The following is a 19195-nucleotide window of genomic DNA, read 5'->3' as shown; positions in this document are numbered from 1 at the left end:
ACCTCCCAGCTCACATGCTACACATATATCCCCATCTCATAAACAACAGAGAAACGCAAGTGTATGCATTCGCTAGCTCTCACAGTGTTCATAGCAGAGGCAGGTCTGCAGCCCAGGCCCCAGCTGGCAGCCTGCCCTGCTGCTCGTCTGCATGCGCACTTCCCAGCCCACTTGCTCCATCTCATCATGGAATCGTGCATAGCTTTCAAAAGTGCTGTTTCCAATAATGTCCCTGTAGTGTGGCTGAGACCAGCACACGGGGCTCTCCTATAACTTTCATCTTCATTTTTACTTTTAGAAGCTGGGGCCTCTTTGTTGTCATGAAACTTGCTGTCCCTTACGTACCTGAAATTCCTGGAGATGCCTCTGAAGGGAGCCTGTGCCCTGACTTGGCATAGGTGGCTGCTGCCCCCAGCGGTGGTGGTTCTACACACTCAAGTCCCAAAAGTGGGGGCCATGTGGCCCAGATGGCACATGAGCACCTACCTGGTTTAAAAAAAAAAAAATGTCCTTTCTCATGGAACAGTCATTCTCTGACAGCCTCAGTCCCCAGGTGCTACAGGTCCCTGGAACAAGGGGAAAATGACCACACATTATTAGGGCGAGAGAGCAGCCTAGAGAAGATGTACTGAACCAAGTAAGGTCTTTGTCCTGAGAGCTCGTGGCTCTTCCTGGCAGTATGGAGCCCCAGTGTGGCTTGCACCTGTGAGGTGCCTTCCTGGAAGGGCTGCCTTCCAACCACATCTGCACAGGCCTCAGAGCAGCTCCCCTCTTGTTCCCGTCACTATTTAACACACTGTGAGGAGACGCTAAAGCCATAAAGCCTCCTTGTGTCAAAATGACAGACAGGAACGAGACCTGAAAGAAGCTCTTGCCACTTAGGGGGAGCAGCAGGCAGGGGTGAGCCTGCACAGACACCCCAGTGAGGAGAGGGGAGCAGAAGGCAGGGGTGAGCCTGCGCAGACACCCCACTGAGGAGAGGGGAGCAGAAGGCAGGGGTGAGCCTGCGCAGACACCCCAGTGAGAGAAAATGCTGGAGTTGCCAAAGGCTGAGGGGCTATTTGGCCCCTGACAGACTAGTACCGCTCATCTCTTCATATTACAGCCTGCTAGCCAGGTGACTGAACTACCTTTGCCTCTGTCTGCTCATCCTGAAAGTGGGCTTATTGCTCCTAGCTCATGGAATTGTGAGAGCACAGCATAAGCATACCGCCCGGGACAGTGAGTGCTGGGTGTGGCCTGTGCCTTTCCAGACCACACATCTGCCATCTTGACCTTGGCCCCTGTTTGAGTTCACATCTGATTTGGTACAATTGTCTCTTCACAGGTCACAGCACATCTGCTGAGGGCAGGGTCACCTTAGCACTGCCACCGTCGGGCCAGCCTGTGGCAGAACCTCTAAGAAGTGAAGCTTACTGGGAAAAGTCAGGTTGTGGGGAGAACGGGACTCTGGCCCCTCTTGTCTGTCTGCTTCCTAACTGCCGGGAGGAGAGTGACTTCCCATGCTGCACACTCCTCCTGGGATCTGAAACCCAGGAAACCATGAACTGAAACCTTCCTCTTTCCAGTCATTGATCTCATCACAGCCACGCAGAGCTGAAGAGCATGGAGAGGGGCTCCCCAAAGCTTGGTGGGCTTGGGGAGATAGCCAAGTAGGCACTGCCTGCATTTGACTGCAGGATCTGCCAGGTACAGGTAGGACTTATGCAAGTTAATTAACTCATCACGCTCAGTTTTGCCATCTGTAAAATGGGCACGGTGACTCGACGGTCCTGCAGAGGATTACAACTGAATAACTAGTTGTCAGGTTAGGTCATCAAAAAATGACTGCAGTGACATTTGTCTTATTTGTCTATAGAACTGTCCAAGAGCCTGCTCCTTGTGATAGAGCCCTGCTGTAGTGTCCAGTGCGTGCTTGGCTGGGCAATGTTTCTAAAACAACTTTCAAATTAATACAAGTCCGTTCTCCAGGGATACAGGGTGGTGTGCCTTCAGAGAGCTTCCAGAGGGGGTTTCCTCAACAGACCCCTTTTCTCTAAATTCTGTCTATACTTTTTCAGAAAATGTGCAGTTGGGGTGTTTTTCAGTTTCTGAGTTTGGCTTCCTTGCAGTATATGGAGTGGCAATATCGTGGCTGCTCCCAAAACAGAAAGGGGCACTTTTTTTTTTTTAATGGAGGAAAATCATATCCGAGACCAGCTGCATAGAGTGATCAAGTTGGTTTGAAACAAGAGCCAAGTCTGGTGCAATGGTGTGTGGTCAGAGCAAAAACTACTTGGGAGGAAGAGAGAGGCAGAAGCATGGCTTGAACATTGAACCAGTGAGTTTGAGACCAGCCTGAGCAACAGAGAGAGGCCTGGGTAGAGGAATGCCTCCTTCCAGGAGGGAGGGGTCCAAGTTTTAGCCTCAGGACCTCACCCCTCCTCCATGGGTGCCGATGCAGGAAGCCTTTGTACTCAGCATTAATTCTGTCTTGCGTGGACTGCCACCTCCACTCCAGGCTTATAAACATCCAGATTGCTCATAAACATCATGTCCTGCCCCACTTGTTCCAAAAGCCACTACCTCAATAGGACTTACTCTGAGGGAAGCTACCTTGGGGCTCCACAGCTCTGCTGCTCCCTATGGTGCTTCTCAGCTGCTGACTGGAACAGTTAACTGCTTCTCAGAAAAACAAGGCTGTCAGTGGCCCTGTGGAGTCACTCCAGGCCTCCAGCAGAGCAGAGTGCTAAAGGAAAGGGGATGTGTGCCTGTGTCAACAGACTGCAGGCAGCAGCGCCTCCCACCCCAAGCTGCAGGCAGGTCAGTCCCCTCCTTGGATTAGCACAGAGACTGGCCCCACTGAAACCCCTGCCCTTTGACCTTGTGTTGGAGTGGAAGCCTATGGGCTTCCCAATGCTGGTTCCTTCTCCAAGAGCAGAGGAAGGATGTGGCACGACGCAGGCAGGAAACCCTTAATGGGCAGTGAGCTCAGGTTTGATGGGGTCACTGGGGAGGAAGCCAAGGTAGGCCCCTTGGCCCTCCCATCATCAGAACAGTAGAAGAGGACCACGGAAGCCTGGGGGGAGCACTGATGCGCAGTGCACTGTCCTCTCCTCCGTGTTCTCCTCAGGCAAGGTAGGATGCCCCAGCTGAGAACCCCTGCCCCAGTGTGAGTGGAGGCAGGGGACTTACTGAGTGCTGGCTAGAGGTGATGGGGCTGGGACTAGGAAACAGTGACTGCGGCCCGGTCCTGTGTGTTCAGAGAAAGGCAGATGGGGGAAGGTTACACCATGCTTTGTGGTGTTTGTGTGTGTGTGTGTGTGTGTGTGTGCGCGCGCGCACTCGTAAAATACTAGACTATTGCCAGATTTCCAGATATACATTTTGCTTATAGCCAGATACTATCACATTTTTAGTAAACAAAATGTCTCAAGGCCTTAAGGTGTGGTTCTGTAATGCCCCTGTACTGGAGCCACCAGAAGCACCACTGAGGAGAGCCTGCAGAGGCGCCCCCAGGTCAGCAGCCGCATGTCTGGGCTACCAGGTGTAGGAGCCTGGCATTTGAGATGCACATGGAGCTTGTGCCATCCGCACTCAGCAGTTCTGCTTCCACCCCTGGGGGCCGAGGAAGACTGCACTGTGCCTTTCTTTCCAGAGAAGCTCTGGGCGGCAACTCCACTCTAAATATAACGCAAAGCTGCCTTCCATGGGCACGTGTGCTCGTGTGACTGCCTGGGCTGTCTGTGGACGGATGAGGATAATGGCTGGTGTGAATTAGCAAGTCTGGGGAGGAGAGCCTATCAGCAGAAGGACAAATTTAGGATCTTTGAAGACATCTGGTCAGCAGTGCCATAGCCTATGGCTACAGAGGTTAGAATGGAAAGTCCTTAGTTCAGTGTTTCTGGAGCATCACCCCATCCCTAGCCAGGGCAGCAGTCTGCCCCAGCCACTCCCAGATGAACAATGCAGGCATTTAGAACCCGCAGGGTTTTTTTTTTTTTTTTTTTTTTTTTTTTGTTGTTGTTGTTTTAACCTCTGCTTATGAGTCTAAGTCCTCAGGTTTTTTTCTATACCCAACTTCAAGAACATGTTGAGGGGACTGCTGTTTAACTAGTCTCTTGCTACCCTGTACTTGCATGTCTTTACACTCTCAGAGCTTCCACAGCTATGCACACAGTTAAGGTTCCATCTTAACTGTCTGCCCATCTCCCGGTTTCTGTTTGCAGGCTTTGTTCTCAGGCCCCTATGCTAAAGGGAGGAACCTAGTGGGAGGAAGTTGGGTTGTTGTGGGTGTGATCCTGACGTTGGCTTCCTCTCCATTTCCTATCCTCCTTGAAGTGCGAACTTCTATCACAGACACCTAAACAAGAGAAACTGCCTTGCCACAGACCCAGAGCCATACAGCTAATTGTGGGATCAATGCAGGGAACTAATCATGGGTTGAAACTTAAAAATACATAAGCCGAAGTAAGCCATTTCCTCCTCGAGTATTCCGGCATAGTGCTGGCATATTAACACATAACTGATGGAGCTGACACCTCTCACTGTTCTCTGTGCTCTCCAAACAACCAGCCCCCAGAACCTGTCTCCAATTCTTTTCTGCAGACTCAGGCAGCTGGATAAGCACGGCCAGGCCACAGCCCAGCAGCTGGTGCAGTTGCTCAACAAGCAGAATCAGCTTCTCCTGGAGCGACAGAACCTGTCAGAGGAGGTGGACCGTCTGCGAGCCCAGGTAGGGTGCGAGGACACATAGGACATGAACTGTACCAAGTACCGAGTATTCAGTGCAGAGTGGGAATACACACAGGGACCACTGCAGGCCAGGTTCAGGGCAGCTCAGGACCATGAGAGAGCACAAAGCCCACTGCAGCTCAAGGATAGGGCAGCACACAGGAGCCCTCTCCTTCCCCTGTAACAGGCCCAAATCCCTGCTGATCTCATGGGTCAGATCATAAGATGGGAGAGCAGGCCTGCCAATTGGAATGAGCATAGAGAAGTATGAGCTGAGGCTTGTCTCCCAGCAGCCTTAGGCACATGTATCACCCAGCCACACCATGCAGGAACACTGCTGGGGAAGACAGAGAAAGTAGGGGTGTGGGAGCAGCAGTGGTCAGGCCCAACATGTGGAGACAGCTGTGAACTGCCCCTGGGGACTGGAGGACTTCAGCCCTGGAAGGAAGAGGTGTTCCTATGGAGTCAGAAGTCCGTTCCCAATTGAGTAAATTCAGTAGCAGTGGCTCTGGGGTGGGGAAGCATGGCAGAGCCTAGAAGCCCGCTGTCTAGAACATGCACTCACTGCCCAGTTAAGCAAGCCAGCACAATTGATATTATTGTCTCCATTTTGCAGATAGGGAAACTGAGGCTCAAACAAGCATATTCAGCTAGCAAATAGGGGCACAACAAATGGAACCTAAGTCTGACTCCAGAGCCCAAGCTGTTCCCACTCAGGTTAGATAATGACGGAAAAGAGTCCAGGTGAGTTGGATGGGCAGCACGAAACGAAACTCCTGTTCTTCTCAGCATCTTCTCCTTACACCGGAGACAGAGAGGGTTCTCCCCACCCATCAAGCAATTTAAGATAAAAAGGTGGCTGTTGGACTTGTAAAGGTGGCTTCTGCCTTTAACTGGGATTGCAGCAAGGTGCTCTGCGAGGGCGCTAAGGGACTTCACATGGCATGTGCCTGATTAGTGGGGAAGCATTAGAAGTGGTAGGGATGAAAGACCATTTCTCCTTCTCCATTCAAAATGACCTTGATCTGATAATCCTGACACTCAGCTTGTTCAGTCCCTTTATAAATTGCTCAGAGTTCACAGTTGTAAAGGAGCCAAATTGGACACCAGGCAGAGGACTTAGGCAATGAGTAGAAATATGGATTTATAGGGTTATAGGCCAGTGGGATCAGACCAGACACTGACAACTGTGTCTTGAATGTGTATAAACACACACACACACACACACACACAGAGAGAGAGAGAGAGAGAGAGAGAGAGAGAGAGAGAGAGAGAGAGAGAGAGAGAGAGAGAGAGAGAGAGAGAGATTGATTGATTCTGGTGATCCCTAACTCTCCAGGGCATCCTGTCTGGAAGCCTCCATTTATAAGCTGTTGGGGTAACTGGAAAGGAACAAAGGATGTCTTAGTTTGGTTCTAGAGCCAGAAGCAATTCCATTTGAAGACACTGGCCAAGTCACCCATGGTTCTCTGAGCTGTCCATGAGTACCATGGAAATTAGGAAATCTGGATGTATTGGGATAGTACTCACTGGTACCTCAAGGACTTAGTAGGCTCAAATATCCCACACTTGAGGTCACCCTCTCTCCTTCCTGAGAAGGTCCTATAGAGCCAGAGGTGTCAGTACCTTCTTAACTGTGCCCAATGCTGAGGCCATCTCTCAACTGAGTAGCCTGATTTTGGTGATAAATACAGGTGTGCGGGCAGATCTGAGGGAGAACTGCCTAATCAAAGTCCAAAGTCAACAGAGCCACTTTTAGTGACTGGGTTTCTGCTGCATGTCATAAAGGACCAGGATCCATGGCATAAATGAGCCTGCCTTCTCTCTGGACTTTAGACCTTTGTCTAACATGACCTTGGCCTTTGGACTCTATCTGCTCTCTTTACAGCACACAGGTCTTAACAGAGATGTTTAGAAGCCTTTTCCTGGGCTATAAAAAGTCTGAGAAATGAAAATTCATTGCAGAATTTGCATGGAACACTTTTAAAAGAAAATATTCCTGGAAAAAGTCTTTCTTCCCTTACCAGTGGCAACAGAAATAACTTGTCTGCCCCTTGCTCTCTGATACCAACCTATCTGGAGCATTTCTGATGGCGCTTTTTAGATTGAAATTCTATCTTTGGAAGTTATTTTAAGATGACCAAGATGAAAGATATTTGGCAGAGGTGATGTTGGCTCCCAGCTCCAAATGCTGGGAGCTGTTAGAGACACCAGTATGGCTTTACCAGCTCTGTACCCACAGTCTACCCTTTTGGCACAAGTGTTGCAGTGATCTCTGTGTGCTGGCACTTGGTAGCCTCTGGGATGCATTTTTGTCTTGAAGTCAACATGAATTATAAACTGAGTTTTTAAAGGAACCCTTGAAGTAAGAAGGCCAAAGTTTGGCTGACTCTGTAACTGGTAGGGGAAGTGGCTCCAGAGGACTCTGGAAGGAACAGCTGGACTGTTGGGCATGAGGCCTGCAGCTGCCTTTGTGTGCAGTGTGGCGATGTGAGGGTGAAGGGTGAAGGGTTCTATTTTCTCAGCCTGGATGAATTAAGCTCAGTAGCTTAATTTTGCATGTCAAACTCTGAAAATCTCTGTCTGCTCAGTACCCAAAAGAGAGTGAGCATTTTCTGACCAGACAGCTGCTTGGGAGTTTAGGCACATTGTTCAGATTGGCTCTACGTCCTAAGCCCTGGCCAGTGCAGAGGAAGAGTGGTGGGCTCCCAACAGGAAATGCCTTGTTTCGGGGCCTTGGTTATTCTAAATGGCTTCTGTTTAGATTCCGAGTCACACACAGCTTCATGTCCATGGAGGAATCCAGTCCTGGTTGTGACCTTGTGCAATGCCACTTCCGGCTGGAGACCTCACACAGCTGCGTGGCAGGAGAGTCACTGTCCAGCTGCAGTGCGCACCTGACTCAGGATTGAACTTCCTGACTCACACACTGGGAGGAACTTTTAGAAAAGGACCTCTAGAAAGCCATCAATTGACCACCTGTGTGGGCAGGGCCACTCCAGCTTGATCTTATCCTGGCAGTAGCCCGAGTCCTCTCACAGCCTGCACCAGCCCTCTCCTTGGCAGAGTTGCCTAGCTGGGGAGAGCCAGAATTACCATAGTAGTAGTGTGGAGCTGGCTTGTGGGTGAGGGTCATGGGTCCCTGGGGACTAGGCAAGGCTTGACAGCTTGCAGCAGGGTCAGGGGTCAGCAGCCCAAGCCCAGAGACTCGGACATCTGGCCAGGAAGGGTGGGGCCAGCTGGTGAGGAAATGAGAGTCTGTTCTTGGGTCTGGGAGAGGGAAGAAAACACAAATGGTCTGTCTACTTGGAGAGCTGTTCTCCCATCAAGATGAGTTTGGGAGTTCTGGGTAATGACTCTGGTTTCAGCTGCCTGGCACCCACCAATAGCTGCCACCCTGAGCCGGCTGCCTGTTCAGTCCTCAGCATTCAGTCTGGAGAGGGATTCCCTTTGGGTCCCTTCTTATGAATCACTCACAGTTTAGAAAACAGAGTCTGAAGCTGCCGTGTCAGTGGTTAATCAGTTGGCCCTATGACTTTTAAGCATTCTTGGCAGCAAATGTACTTTCTAATTTGATTTAAAGTTGTGCATGGATCCAGCAGCCATATGTGATTATATTCAAGATCATCGACATTATCTCATTACATCAGAGGACTCATTGGATAGAGTTGAAAACAAGCACACGAGGCAGATTCTAGGGGAGGAGAGGCCTGCCTGTAACTAGCAGACACAGGATGGAAGCTGGAGGGGGCAGCTCAAGCAAGGGCGGCCCAGACCCACTGGCTGGTAGGGAGTTGGTAGCCGAAGTGGGACCTAGAGGTGGTCACTCTTCCTTTGTCCTTCCTAGAGCTCAGGGGCTTTGCCTAGCTGACTTCAGGGCCCACATAGTTGACTACCTGCAAGACAGATGGTGTCTTATGAAAGAACAGAAAATACACTAAATACAATAAATTACAAGACCTCCTCCTAAACCAGGATTTTTTGGAAAGAATTCTAAATAGATGAAAACAAACAATTTGATTTCAACCAAATTGTTTTTTTGTTTTTATCCTGATTTTCACCCGAATTGTCAGTCTCAAAAATAAACACTGATACATTCCCAGAAAATATTTTTCAAATAAAAACTGACTCTGTTAAAGTTTGCCCTGATTCTTTCAAAACTGTGTACAAGACACTGTCAACCAAAGTGACTTGCATATTTTTTTAAATCAACTTGAACATATGCAGCTAAGATGTCATTAACTGCCTGCTGCTGGGTGTTTTTAAGAGAATGACATAAGACCCCAGGCTGCATCTCTAACAAAGGGTCTGCAACCCTCACAGATACTTCCCCAAGCAGTTGAAACTGCACGCACTTAGCCTGGTTGTTCATGTAGGCGCCGTGTGCGTCATTAATACTGAAAAGTGTAGCAGACTCCATCTACGGCAGGCTCTTCTAACAGTTCCCTTTGTCCAAGAATGCCTACTTCCAGAATAGGAGCAGTGGATGAAAAATGTTGAATTTTATATTGCTTCTGATGCATTTTCTCCTCTTATTGCTTTCTGAGTTAGACATTACATTTCGCAATATAAATTCACAATCGAGTTTTTAAAGGGAGCTAAATATTTTAATCCAATTAGACAAGTGAACGAAACACTGAATATTACATGCAGTGGAGATAAGTGGTTCTTGCCTTTAAAAGACTGTAATTCCGTCACATTGCAACCCCAAATGTCAATGTTGTCTTCATCTTTAACACTTTCAAACACGAGGCAACCAGAGGCTCCACTCCCTGCTGTTGGTGACACTGTCTGTCCTTTGGGAATTCTTAAAATGTATTTCCCATGGAAATATGATTCCCATAACACAGACACCTGCCCCTGTGCAGAACAAGTAGTTAGGACCCAGAAGCCAACACTGACCTAAGGAAGAGCTCTGTAGATGAATGACTCCTACAAGAGCCCAGCACAGAGTTGTCCACAGAGGTGCAGCCTCTTCATCCTGCTTTCTTCTTGCTCTGGCTTCTGCAGAAGTGGCAGAGCCAGAGCATCTGTGGAAGGGAAACGTAGCTATCCTCAGAAGCCCAGAAAAGTGGCCAGCAAGGAGTCAGTGCTGGTCTGTGGTGACTTGTGACTTGCTGCCTTAGTGCTTCCTAGCAGAAGCCGTGGCCTGCGCTGGGGAGACTGCTCCGGGATCTGGAGGCACTGCTGAATTGTGAGCTTTGTGGACATTACTACTTGCTAAGCTAGGTGTCCTTCGTTGCTATAACCCACTGATATCTATAGCACATAGCCTTTATTCTCTGTCTAGGTTGATCCATTCTGGGTTGCAGCCCATCTTGCCCTTTATAATGTTTCTCAGTGATTCATGATGTGCCAAAGCAGGCCTTGAGAATCATGGTAGGATCTGTACTTGGAGGTCACATGCCTAGGTTAAGATCTCAGCTCTTCACTTCAAATATAGGATAGGTCCCATCTGGAGCCCAGTCCAGGTGCTACTGAAGTTTAGTTATTGTCAACATCACAGCAGGACCATGGGGCTCTTATACAGAAGTCATTTCATAGCCTCCCAGAAAGATGGAGGAATACTGCACAAAGATGTGGCGTGCTGGGAAAGCAGAGCACATGAGTATCCCATAGCACCAGAAGGGAAGGCCAGCCACAAAGAGGAGCCTGGGGCCTGGTGTACTTCTGTCACCTCAGAACAAGCTTGGAAGGACCACTGAGGAAGTGTCCACCTTTTTAAAAGTAGATGCCCACTGCCAGAGGCATAGACAAAGAATGTTTGTGGACATGGCCACATAGGATAAAGAGCACAGAGAAAGCCAAAAACAGTGTTGAACTGGAAGGCTGTAGGACACTGGGGTGAAAGGGCAAAGACTTGTGGGCCAGTCACTTAAGAGACTGGGGTGAGGCAAAGAAATAAACGGAAATGGCAGCCGAGACTACAAACAGAATGTGAGGACCCTAAAGCACAGCCAACTGGACAACAGTTTGGGTCGCCCTACGCAACATGCTTCCTAAACTCCAAGTCTAAAGTAAATATCAGAAATAAATTAGGCATAAAACCCAAAGTTTTGGGGGAAAGGCTGTGATAGGAGTTAAGAGTGACAAGAAGCACGTGGGTCAGGAACATCGGGTTGCAGCCAGGAAAGCAAAGGGATGTCTTTCTATTCCCAGGGGCGCCATAGCAGGGGTCATGGTAACAGGTGAGGTGGCAGGAGGGGGAGATGGCTGTTAAAGGCTCAAGCTGAAGTTCCAAATTAAAAATATTCCCTTGACACACATCTTCTCTTCTGGATTGATACACACCAGTAACACCCCGACAAGTGATGGCAGATATATCAGATAGTGGTAGTAACTCACATTTTTATGACTCTGGGTATTTGCAGAGTTCAGGCAGCACTGAAAATGTCCCTCTAGTAGACAGTGTGGCAGTGCTACACTCAGGCCAATAGTTACCTTGCACCAGAGTACAAGGCTTAAAGAAGATGTGCACTGGCAGTAAGGAGGCAGTGTCTACCCAAAGTGGAGGCGAGCGCTGATGGGAGAGGGACAGCCCCTTACCTCCAGGAGCTGGGGACTTCATGTGTTCCTGTTTTGCTTCATACTGTGTCATCACAGGAGATTGTCCCCAGTCAGAAGAGCAGGCTAGAGTCAACAGGGAGCCCAGGGATGACACATCACTAGATGATCTTGGAGCCACAAGCACTCAGAAGACTGAGAAATGTATTTGCTGGAGCTGGGCATCCTGCCACAGGAGTCTATGCCACTGTCTGCAGTCAAGTGGGGATTTTCTGTCCAAGTGCATTCATTTCTGTCTTCTGAAATGGTCTGTGTTGATCCTTGTTCAGTCACCCACTTTCTTGGGTTAAAAGCCCCAATGTCTAGGGACCCGGGATACCAGGCAGCCTGTCCTATTTGGCTATCCTCGGAGCACTGAGGAGGGCATCCCAGCAAGTCACTCTCAGAATCAGTATCTGCTTGCTAAGTGAGGCCTAGTGTCAGCACTAAGGAAGCCCCTCTGTCTGCTTACTACAGTTGGTGGCAGGCTTTGGTGCCTGACAGATGTTCCAAGGACCCCTCTAGAACAGTCTGAGAACAGAGCTCCCACAAGTTCCGATAAGCTTCTCATCTTTTTAACCTTATGCTATCCTGAAATGATCTTGTCTTTTGCCACAGCCCCACCTGCATTCCCTGTGTGGAAACCACTCACATTAACAGTTAATGAAATTCACTACCATGGTACTCATACATCTACCTGAAATGCACATGATTTTTTTTTTTCCCAAGGAAGGAAGGGGGGTGTATTTCCAGTATGTCTCACTTGGGCTTCCAACAACTCAGAAATCCCCAACATGTAATCATGGCTTCCACCAGGCAGCAGAGCTCTGGCCTGGTCTCTAGATCTGGTCACGCAGGTGGGTGGGCTCTGGCCTGGTGGAAACTGCAGTTCTAGGACCACCACAGACAACCCTCCTCAAACTCGCACGGCACTGTAGCTGGCCGTCTTCCACTAAAGGCACTGCAGAAATAGATTTTTGATATACTTAGCATAGCATGAACTCGTGTGCAAAGTCAGAATAGTCATTGGGGAATGGTGTTCAGCACTTTCCCAACTCCTGGTTCTCCCTATACCAAAAAGTGCAAAATCTTAGAAATGAAACCTCAGTATCATGGGCCACACCTTCCAACATGTGGGTGAGGCGCCAATATGTAAAAAGGCATTTATGTATGTTACAAGAAGCTGTACGTAACAGACTGGCTGACATTCTAATTTTCCCCTACTTTAAAGCCCGTTGTAATGTCAGATCTGTTTCTAACAAATAGCTGACATTGTCATAATGTCAACTCTTCTTAGGTAAAGGTATACACAGGCCTGGAGTACAGGCTGCTTTCAGAAGAAAAGCATTAGAGGTACACAGCCTGATACTTAAACACAAAAAGGGCTTTCTTTAGTCTTTAGTGGCAAGGAGTGAGGCATAAATTTTCAATACAGTCAGCTACATATGATTTCCACATTTTAGCAACAAGAACCTTTTCTCCAAAACTTCAGCAATAACAGCTGACCAAACTAGCAAATGAGAAAACAAATACCCATGAGCTATTTAAACTTACTTTTTATTATCATTTTTTCCAGTTACCCAGCATGCCACAATCTGATTGCTGACCTGGATGAAACAGAGTGAAATAAATGATTTACAAAGAGATATGTACATTCATCTGATTTGTACTTAATGTGCCACAGTGCACCAAAACCTCCCCAGGGAGACACCACCTGGGACTGCAGGGGGACTGGTCCTCATGCCATGGTTCTGTCCCTGTGCTACAGATGGGGAGTGCTTCAGCATGAACTGGCTCGGGCTAGTTGGAGTGTGTGCTCAAAACAACTTCAAGCCGCTGTCTACTCTAGAGTATGCACAGGATTAATAAAATGACCTCTCTAAAGATTTGAGTTGTTCTGTTTCCTTTTCATCTTGTAGCAGTGACAGACAAAACACACCAAAGGCACAGGTTATAAGTCAGCCCAAGTGTACTGAAGAGCGCCTCTCCTGCTGCCATCCACTGTTCTTCCCTGTGTGATATGAAGATTATGCACACCTTTAGCCAGCATCCAGTAGTCACCATCCAACTGTGCACTCAGGAAACACGCTGAACAACATAAAACAGCCCCCTCCCACTTCCCCCCAAAAAGGCATCTTTGGCTCGATGGTGTCAGATTTTAGTCTTCAATAGCAGTTATTTGAGAGGAGCCTAAAAACAAATGTATGTGAAATTAGAAAATTTACTTAACAGTATATCAAATATCTGTACACAGATCATATTTTTAGTCTAAAATAGTATTTCTACTATACAGTCAAGCCCTCAAATGCTTTAGAGGAATACAAATGGACACTGGAAGGTTTGGGGTTTAGCTCAGTGGCAGAACACTTGCTCAATTTGTGTGAGGCCCTGGGTTCCTTCCCCAGCACCACAAAAAAAAAAAAAAATGATGACTGCTGAGATGATCGTGGTGTCTGAGTGGGATGAACTCTAGGGCACGGCTGCGTGTGGGACAAGCCCACATCATCTCCTTTCCTAGCCAGCAGCCCAGGCTCTCAGCACAAGTCTGGTTTGTGCCCCTCACCATCGTGCAGCATAGGCCAAGGAGGTGGTGCCATGACAATGCACAGGCCATCCTCATCTCTGGGGCATCAAAGGTGCAAGCCGCAAACAGAGCTTCTATTCTGAGTCAGAAGTTTCTGAGTTCATCAGATATGCTAGACATAAAGCTGTCACATATTTTAACTGTCCTTCTATTTTATGTATACCATGAATAAATTATACAATATTCTAAAAATAGCACCTTTAAAGAGTTATAGAGGTCATTTTATTTCAGCCTCCTGGATGTGTCAACCCCAGTTGATTTTGAGGACAGCACATGTAGAATGTCCCCAAATTTGGCTGTGAGAAATACACATGTATGTCTGACAAACTGGTCACGAAAGTCATGCCTCTCTCTGCTGAAATCACAAGAGCAAAGCCAAGTTCTACAATTGTAGCTTATGAGGTAAAATCAGAAATATGCCCCATCCAAAATGTTTCAGCGTAATCCAGACATTCTAGCCATTGATTACTTACGTCTAAGGCATAAACTGCCATACGGGTTAAAGATACACTGCAAAGGAAGTGTGTGGGGCAGTATGTTATCAGGAAGACATTAGTGATAAGCTACATCCCTTGAGGATTCTGGGTCCACACTGTTTCTTACTAGGACCTTTAGGGTCTACGACATCCTCTGTCTCTGGCGCCCTTACGGCCAGTGACTCCATTCCTAGCCCGCCATTAGTTCACACAAGCATGCTATTGGCATTACTACTTACATAAAAACAACCCCCAAAAAACTGTGTTTCTAAGATGAATGTACCTATCTACCCGTCACACCTTCATACAGGGTTGGTTAATACCAGCTGGGGCTATAATAATTTTTTTTCAGAAAAGAACTAAATTTAGTTTTCTGAAATTACAAAGCCATATCCAACAACAACAAGCAGAGAAGTAGCAGGTTGACACAGGGCTTTATTTAAGCTGTCTGTATGAAGGAAGTAATGTGTGTCGCTACCAATTGTCTGTGAGATTCTAAGGGTGGAGAGTGTACAAAGCCATTTTTTGTAGTTATTTCACATCCTAAGGGTCATATATGTAAGGAAACAAATGTCTGTAGTGTGACCAGCAATGATAATGATACAGCATCTATGTTCATATCTGTGTCTGTTTCAAACCCTTAATCAGATGACCAGATCTTGCATGGATCTAGCAGAAAAACTAGAAAGTCAAAATATGTTACAAACTACAAATCTCCATGGAGGTGACTCGATGACCAATTCAGAGGTTTTCTTTTTATTTAAATAAATACTTTACATTTCATGCTTGCCTGTAATGCACTACCAGGAGCAAGCTTAGGGAACTGTGATGTAGACAGTACAGACAGTAGCAGCAAAGTGTGTACACTGAGGTGTGGTAGAGACCCTGCAGTTAGTGAGGAAAGGAGAAGCATGTGGCCCCTGTGAGAACAAGTCAGCTTTGAGAAGCTCGAGGTCAGGTATGGGAATGGAAACAATACTGGAATAATGCTATGTCGTTAGTGTAGAAAGCAAAGCTGTGAGCAACCCTGCAAGCAATCTGAGCAGAAGTGCCAGTTTCCTCCAGACAGCCCTACACGATGACAAGAGGGCGAGCTGGAATCCCAAGGCCAGAACTGCATCCAGACATAATGATTCCAGGTTTCAAACCATTTCAGTTGTCTAAACCCTAAGCTTAGATATAGGAATCTCTTCCCCACATCTCTCTCTTCTGTTCTACTTCTGCCATTTAACTAACATCTGGGGTTGCAAGGGAAAAATTCTCGAAATCAAAGCCAAGAACACGCCTGCTTTGACACTCAGGGAGCCTGGGATGGGAAGAGAAAGCCCTCAAATGGATGGGGACCAAAGGCCAGGTGTGAGGAGTGGCCAGCCTGAGGCATTGTCAGTGCCAGTGCCCCCTCATTAATCTTTAGAAAGCAGCCTTGGCCAAGGTCATGAAGTCACCTTAAGACTTGGGAAGGCGAGACAGAACAAAAGAAGCTGTGTGCTTAGTGTACAGTGTCTGCTCCCTCTGAGGGATAAATGCTCTGAACATCAGCCAGGCTCAGCTTGCTTTTCTTCCTCTCACATTTCTTTCTTACAGAATGGATGCAAGAAAACTTAAAGGACACACCATCTAATCTACTTTCCTGTCAGTGTGAAACACTCAACATAATTCCAAGTAGGAAAACGAAGACTACAGATGCATGAATGGACATCTGTTTACTTTAACTTCCTACTCCATACTAAGGATAAACTCACTCAGGTAGAAACATGAAAAATTAGGACAAAATCCATGTCTGAATCCGTCTTAGCTGCCTTAGTAAATGCCCTTTAAACCCCAGCAGTCCCAGCGGCCAGCCACTGCCAGCAGCGGCTCTGCTTCCCCAAGTCTGAGCCTAGAGGCTAAGACCTCTGCATGAGAACATGACTTTCTACTCAAAAAGACAATGCAGTAACAATACTGTGTCACACTGTAGTCTTTCATTTGGGAGCTGTCAGTTAGGAACTAGAATACATATCCATGATCACTCCTTGGAGTAGATGCCCTCCTGCTTGCTGCAAGAAAGGCTTTGATCCTTGGACTTCATAGTCTGCTTTGGAAAATGTCAGCTCCTAGCACCAAAGGGTTTAATCTGAAGATCATCATTAATGAAGGAGAAAGATGAGGTTTGCATACATGTCCCCTCTCAGTGAGAAATGTTTGGGATTGGGAGACATGAGTATGTACAGAAAAAGAAAAGCTAGAGGTGTTTTGTTTTGTTGTTTTCCCTGATGGCTTGATTCAGTAATGAATGTACCTTGATAATAATAAACACACCAGCTTCTTATCCTTTGCTTCCTACTGTGTAAATATTTGTGATGTGTTCATTTTGCCAAGTAAAGTTCATCTCTTATCATCATTTGGGTCTCAGCTCTCTCCATGACTTTATGCCAGGCCATACTCGCACATCCACTCAAGTGAGCAGCCATCAACATCCATGTGCTCCACCATCCCCTTGGCGCTGGGCAGTTAGGGCTTTTCTCATTTCGGCACCAAGGGGTTAATTACAGCATCTCTTCTCCCAAAGCCAGATTCTAACCAACAGATATAATTCCAGAGCCTTATTAATTTTTTGTACAAAGGAGAAAAAGTGCATGATTCTAATGGGTGTGTACATTCCTTGCACATGGTTCAAAAGAAACCGCAGTCAATGTCCTGTGAGTTGGAGCTGCATCTGCTAACATGACAATACACTTCTTATCACTAAAAAATAAATACTACTATAATATAAACAAAATTATTAAAGGACATTCAGAATTTTAACATCTGAGAAAAAGCTAATTCACCTATAACTGAAAGTAAAACTTCAAAACTGATAAGGCAAACACCTGTTCACCTTGGTGTATAGATTTTGGCGACAGCAGGATCATTATACTGTCTACATTCTTCAGCCATCAGAGGTGATAATATCAAGAAGGGAAAAAGGTTGCCAAGCCCAGGGGCAAAATACTCTCTGGTACAATGTAGATGCTAAGACCGTCTAGGTGACTCTGCACCTTCAGTACTTGGTGGAGCAACGTCCATTTGCCCATGAAGTCTGGGTGTCCATGGGCGACCCTAGGCTCCTCCTCAATATCCAGCAGGAATCAAAAACCATGTGTATCTCATCAGCCCTTCAGTCCTCTCAATGCTTCCTAAGGATTTCCAGCCAAATACCAGCAATACGCGCTTTATGCACTGGTCAGACATGCGTTGCTAAACTCTTACATATGCACACCACCACCCTTCAACAATTGCTTGTTCAGAAATATAAACTACATCTTCTTTGTCTAATTAGTTCTTGATGTATCTTCTAGAAAGTTAAAAATGTACCTAGAATCAGTGTATCTCATTCAGCCTTCACTGCTAGGGAAAGACGAAAACTGAAAGAAGATCACAAAGGAGCAATGGGCTGTGACTCCCAGAGACTGTAACATTACTTCTGAAAACTGCTGTAGTAGTAAGACAGTAGCAGCAACAGCATGAGACCTTGGACTGAGATACAATTTCATGCAAAAACAAAAACTGGAGTGTCTGTGTGTATGTTTTCATGTGGGTGAAAGGTGGTGAGGGTGAAGACCCTTGGCTGGCCAGGGATGTCAGAAGTGCCCTGCTATCTGTACGAGCGAGGACTGGTGGAGATGTCCAGTAATCATTCTCAGTGACACAAATCTAAGATGACAGTGCAGAACAGAATGAAAGAGACTTATTCTCGTCCACTTGCGGAGTAGGAAAACTGAGGGAAGTGTGGCCGCCGCTCGTTGTCCATGCAGTCCATGCCGTCTTCATCATCTGTGGGCAGCAAACAGCTACTGTCATTATGTTTGCAGTACTGTCTCTGTATTTATACATTATACAGACAATAAATCTTATAAACATCTCCACAAAATCTCCTTATTTTTAAAAGAAAACTACTATTTCTAAATGTATATGATCTACAAAGAAATATTATTATAAAACTGTTTTTAAAACATCAAAACATCAAGATTCAATACTAACAGGAAAAATGTTAATTAAAAAAACCCAGAATTCTTTCAAGACTCATGCTTTTCAGGGATATATTAAGTTCTAAGTTTTAGGTCATTAAATTCTACACAATCCATTGGGTTTTCAAAGTGCTTGTATTTTTTATCTACCTGGTGACCTTACAGTAAGACTGTAAACTAATCTTCTTAAGTAACATTAGTTAATATCCACCATCAATTAACTCACTATACTCAATTTTCCTGTGATAAAACTTCAAACTATAATAAAGAGAACGAGATAAAAGGTGGAAAACAAAGGGTAGCATTCAAGTCCTGGTTCATCGGGAAAATGAGGGATTTTCAAGACATGGGGGAAAGGCAGCTTGTATGAACCTGCCCCTCTCTTCATTTCTATTTTTCTGTATGTAAAGGGCCAGGACTGACCATGCCTCTTCCTCCCTAAATGTTCTGTGATTAGAATCGAGTCACAAAGCTCTTCCCTGGGGTGAGCCCAAGCCTAGAGGGCTCCATTTAAGCCACTCCTGCTCGTCTCCAACGTCCACTGCACACGAATCCACCTGAAATCCAGATGAACAAGTCAGTATAACCCTTTAAAAAACTATTTGTTTTTATTTTTAATGTGTGTGTGGGGGGCACACATGCACTTATGTGAAACACATGAGTGCAAGTTTCCTCAGTCTAGCAGTATCAGATCCCCATATACTGCTGTATGCTGGGTGTTTCTTGTCAATTTGATTCAAGCTAGAGTCATTTGGGAGGAGGAAATCTTTATTGATAAAATGCTTCCATCTGATTTACATAAGAAAGTCCAGTCCATGATGGGTTACCAAAAAAAAAAAAAAATAGGTTAAGTTGATCAAGCCAATGGGAGCTATCCACGAAGCAGCTTC

At 46.4% G+C, this 19195-nt stretch overlaps 2 protein-coding genes across 3 annotated transcripts in view; one reads left to right on the top strand and one right to left on the bottom strand.

Moving 5' to 3' along the window:
* Sdccag8 (SHH signaling and ciliogenesis regulator SDCCAG8) overlaps window positions 1–13142 on the top strand; it is a 194145-nt gene extending 181003 nt beyond the window's left edge. Inside the window, exons 17-18 of the mRNA XM_038348697.1 lie at window positions 4588–4714; window positions 12833–13142. Coding sequence (XP_038204625.1) covers window positions 4588–4714; window positions 12833–12862 — 157 coding nt within the window. The 3' untranslated portion in view covers window positions 12863–13142. The remainder of the gene's footprint in view (window positions 1–4587; window positions 4715–12832) is intronic.
* Window positions 13143–14731: 1589 nt separating this feature from the next.
* Akt3 (AKT serine/threonine kinase 3) overlaps window positions 14732–19195 on the bottom strand; it is a 237517-nt gene continuing 233053 nt past the window's right edge. For both annotated transcript variants that reach the window (XM_038348695.1, XM_038348694.1), the window contains exon 14: window positions 14732–18111. In XM_038348695.1, coding sequence (XP_038204623.1) covers window positions 18026–18111 — 86 coding nt within the window. In that variant the 3' untranslated portion in view covers window positions 14732–18025. The remainder of the gene's footprint in view (window positions 18112–19195) is intronic.

The sequence above is a fragment of the Arvicola amphibius genome, chromosome 12, assembly GCF_903992535.2.
Source record: "Arvicola amphibius chromosome 12, mArvAmp1.2, whole genome shotgun sequence".
NCBI lineage: Eukaryota > Metazoa > Chordata > Mammalia > Rodentia > Cricetidae > Arvicola > Arvicola amphibius.
Note: the sequence above shows the minus strand (reverse complement) of the source record. Positions and strands in the feature narration are given on the sequence as shown.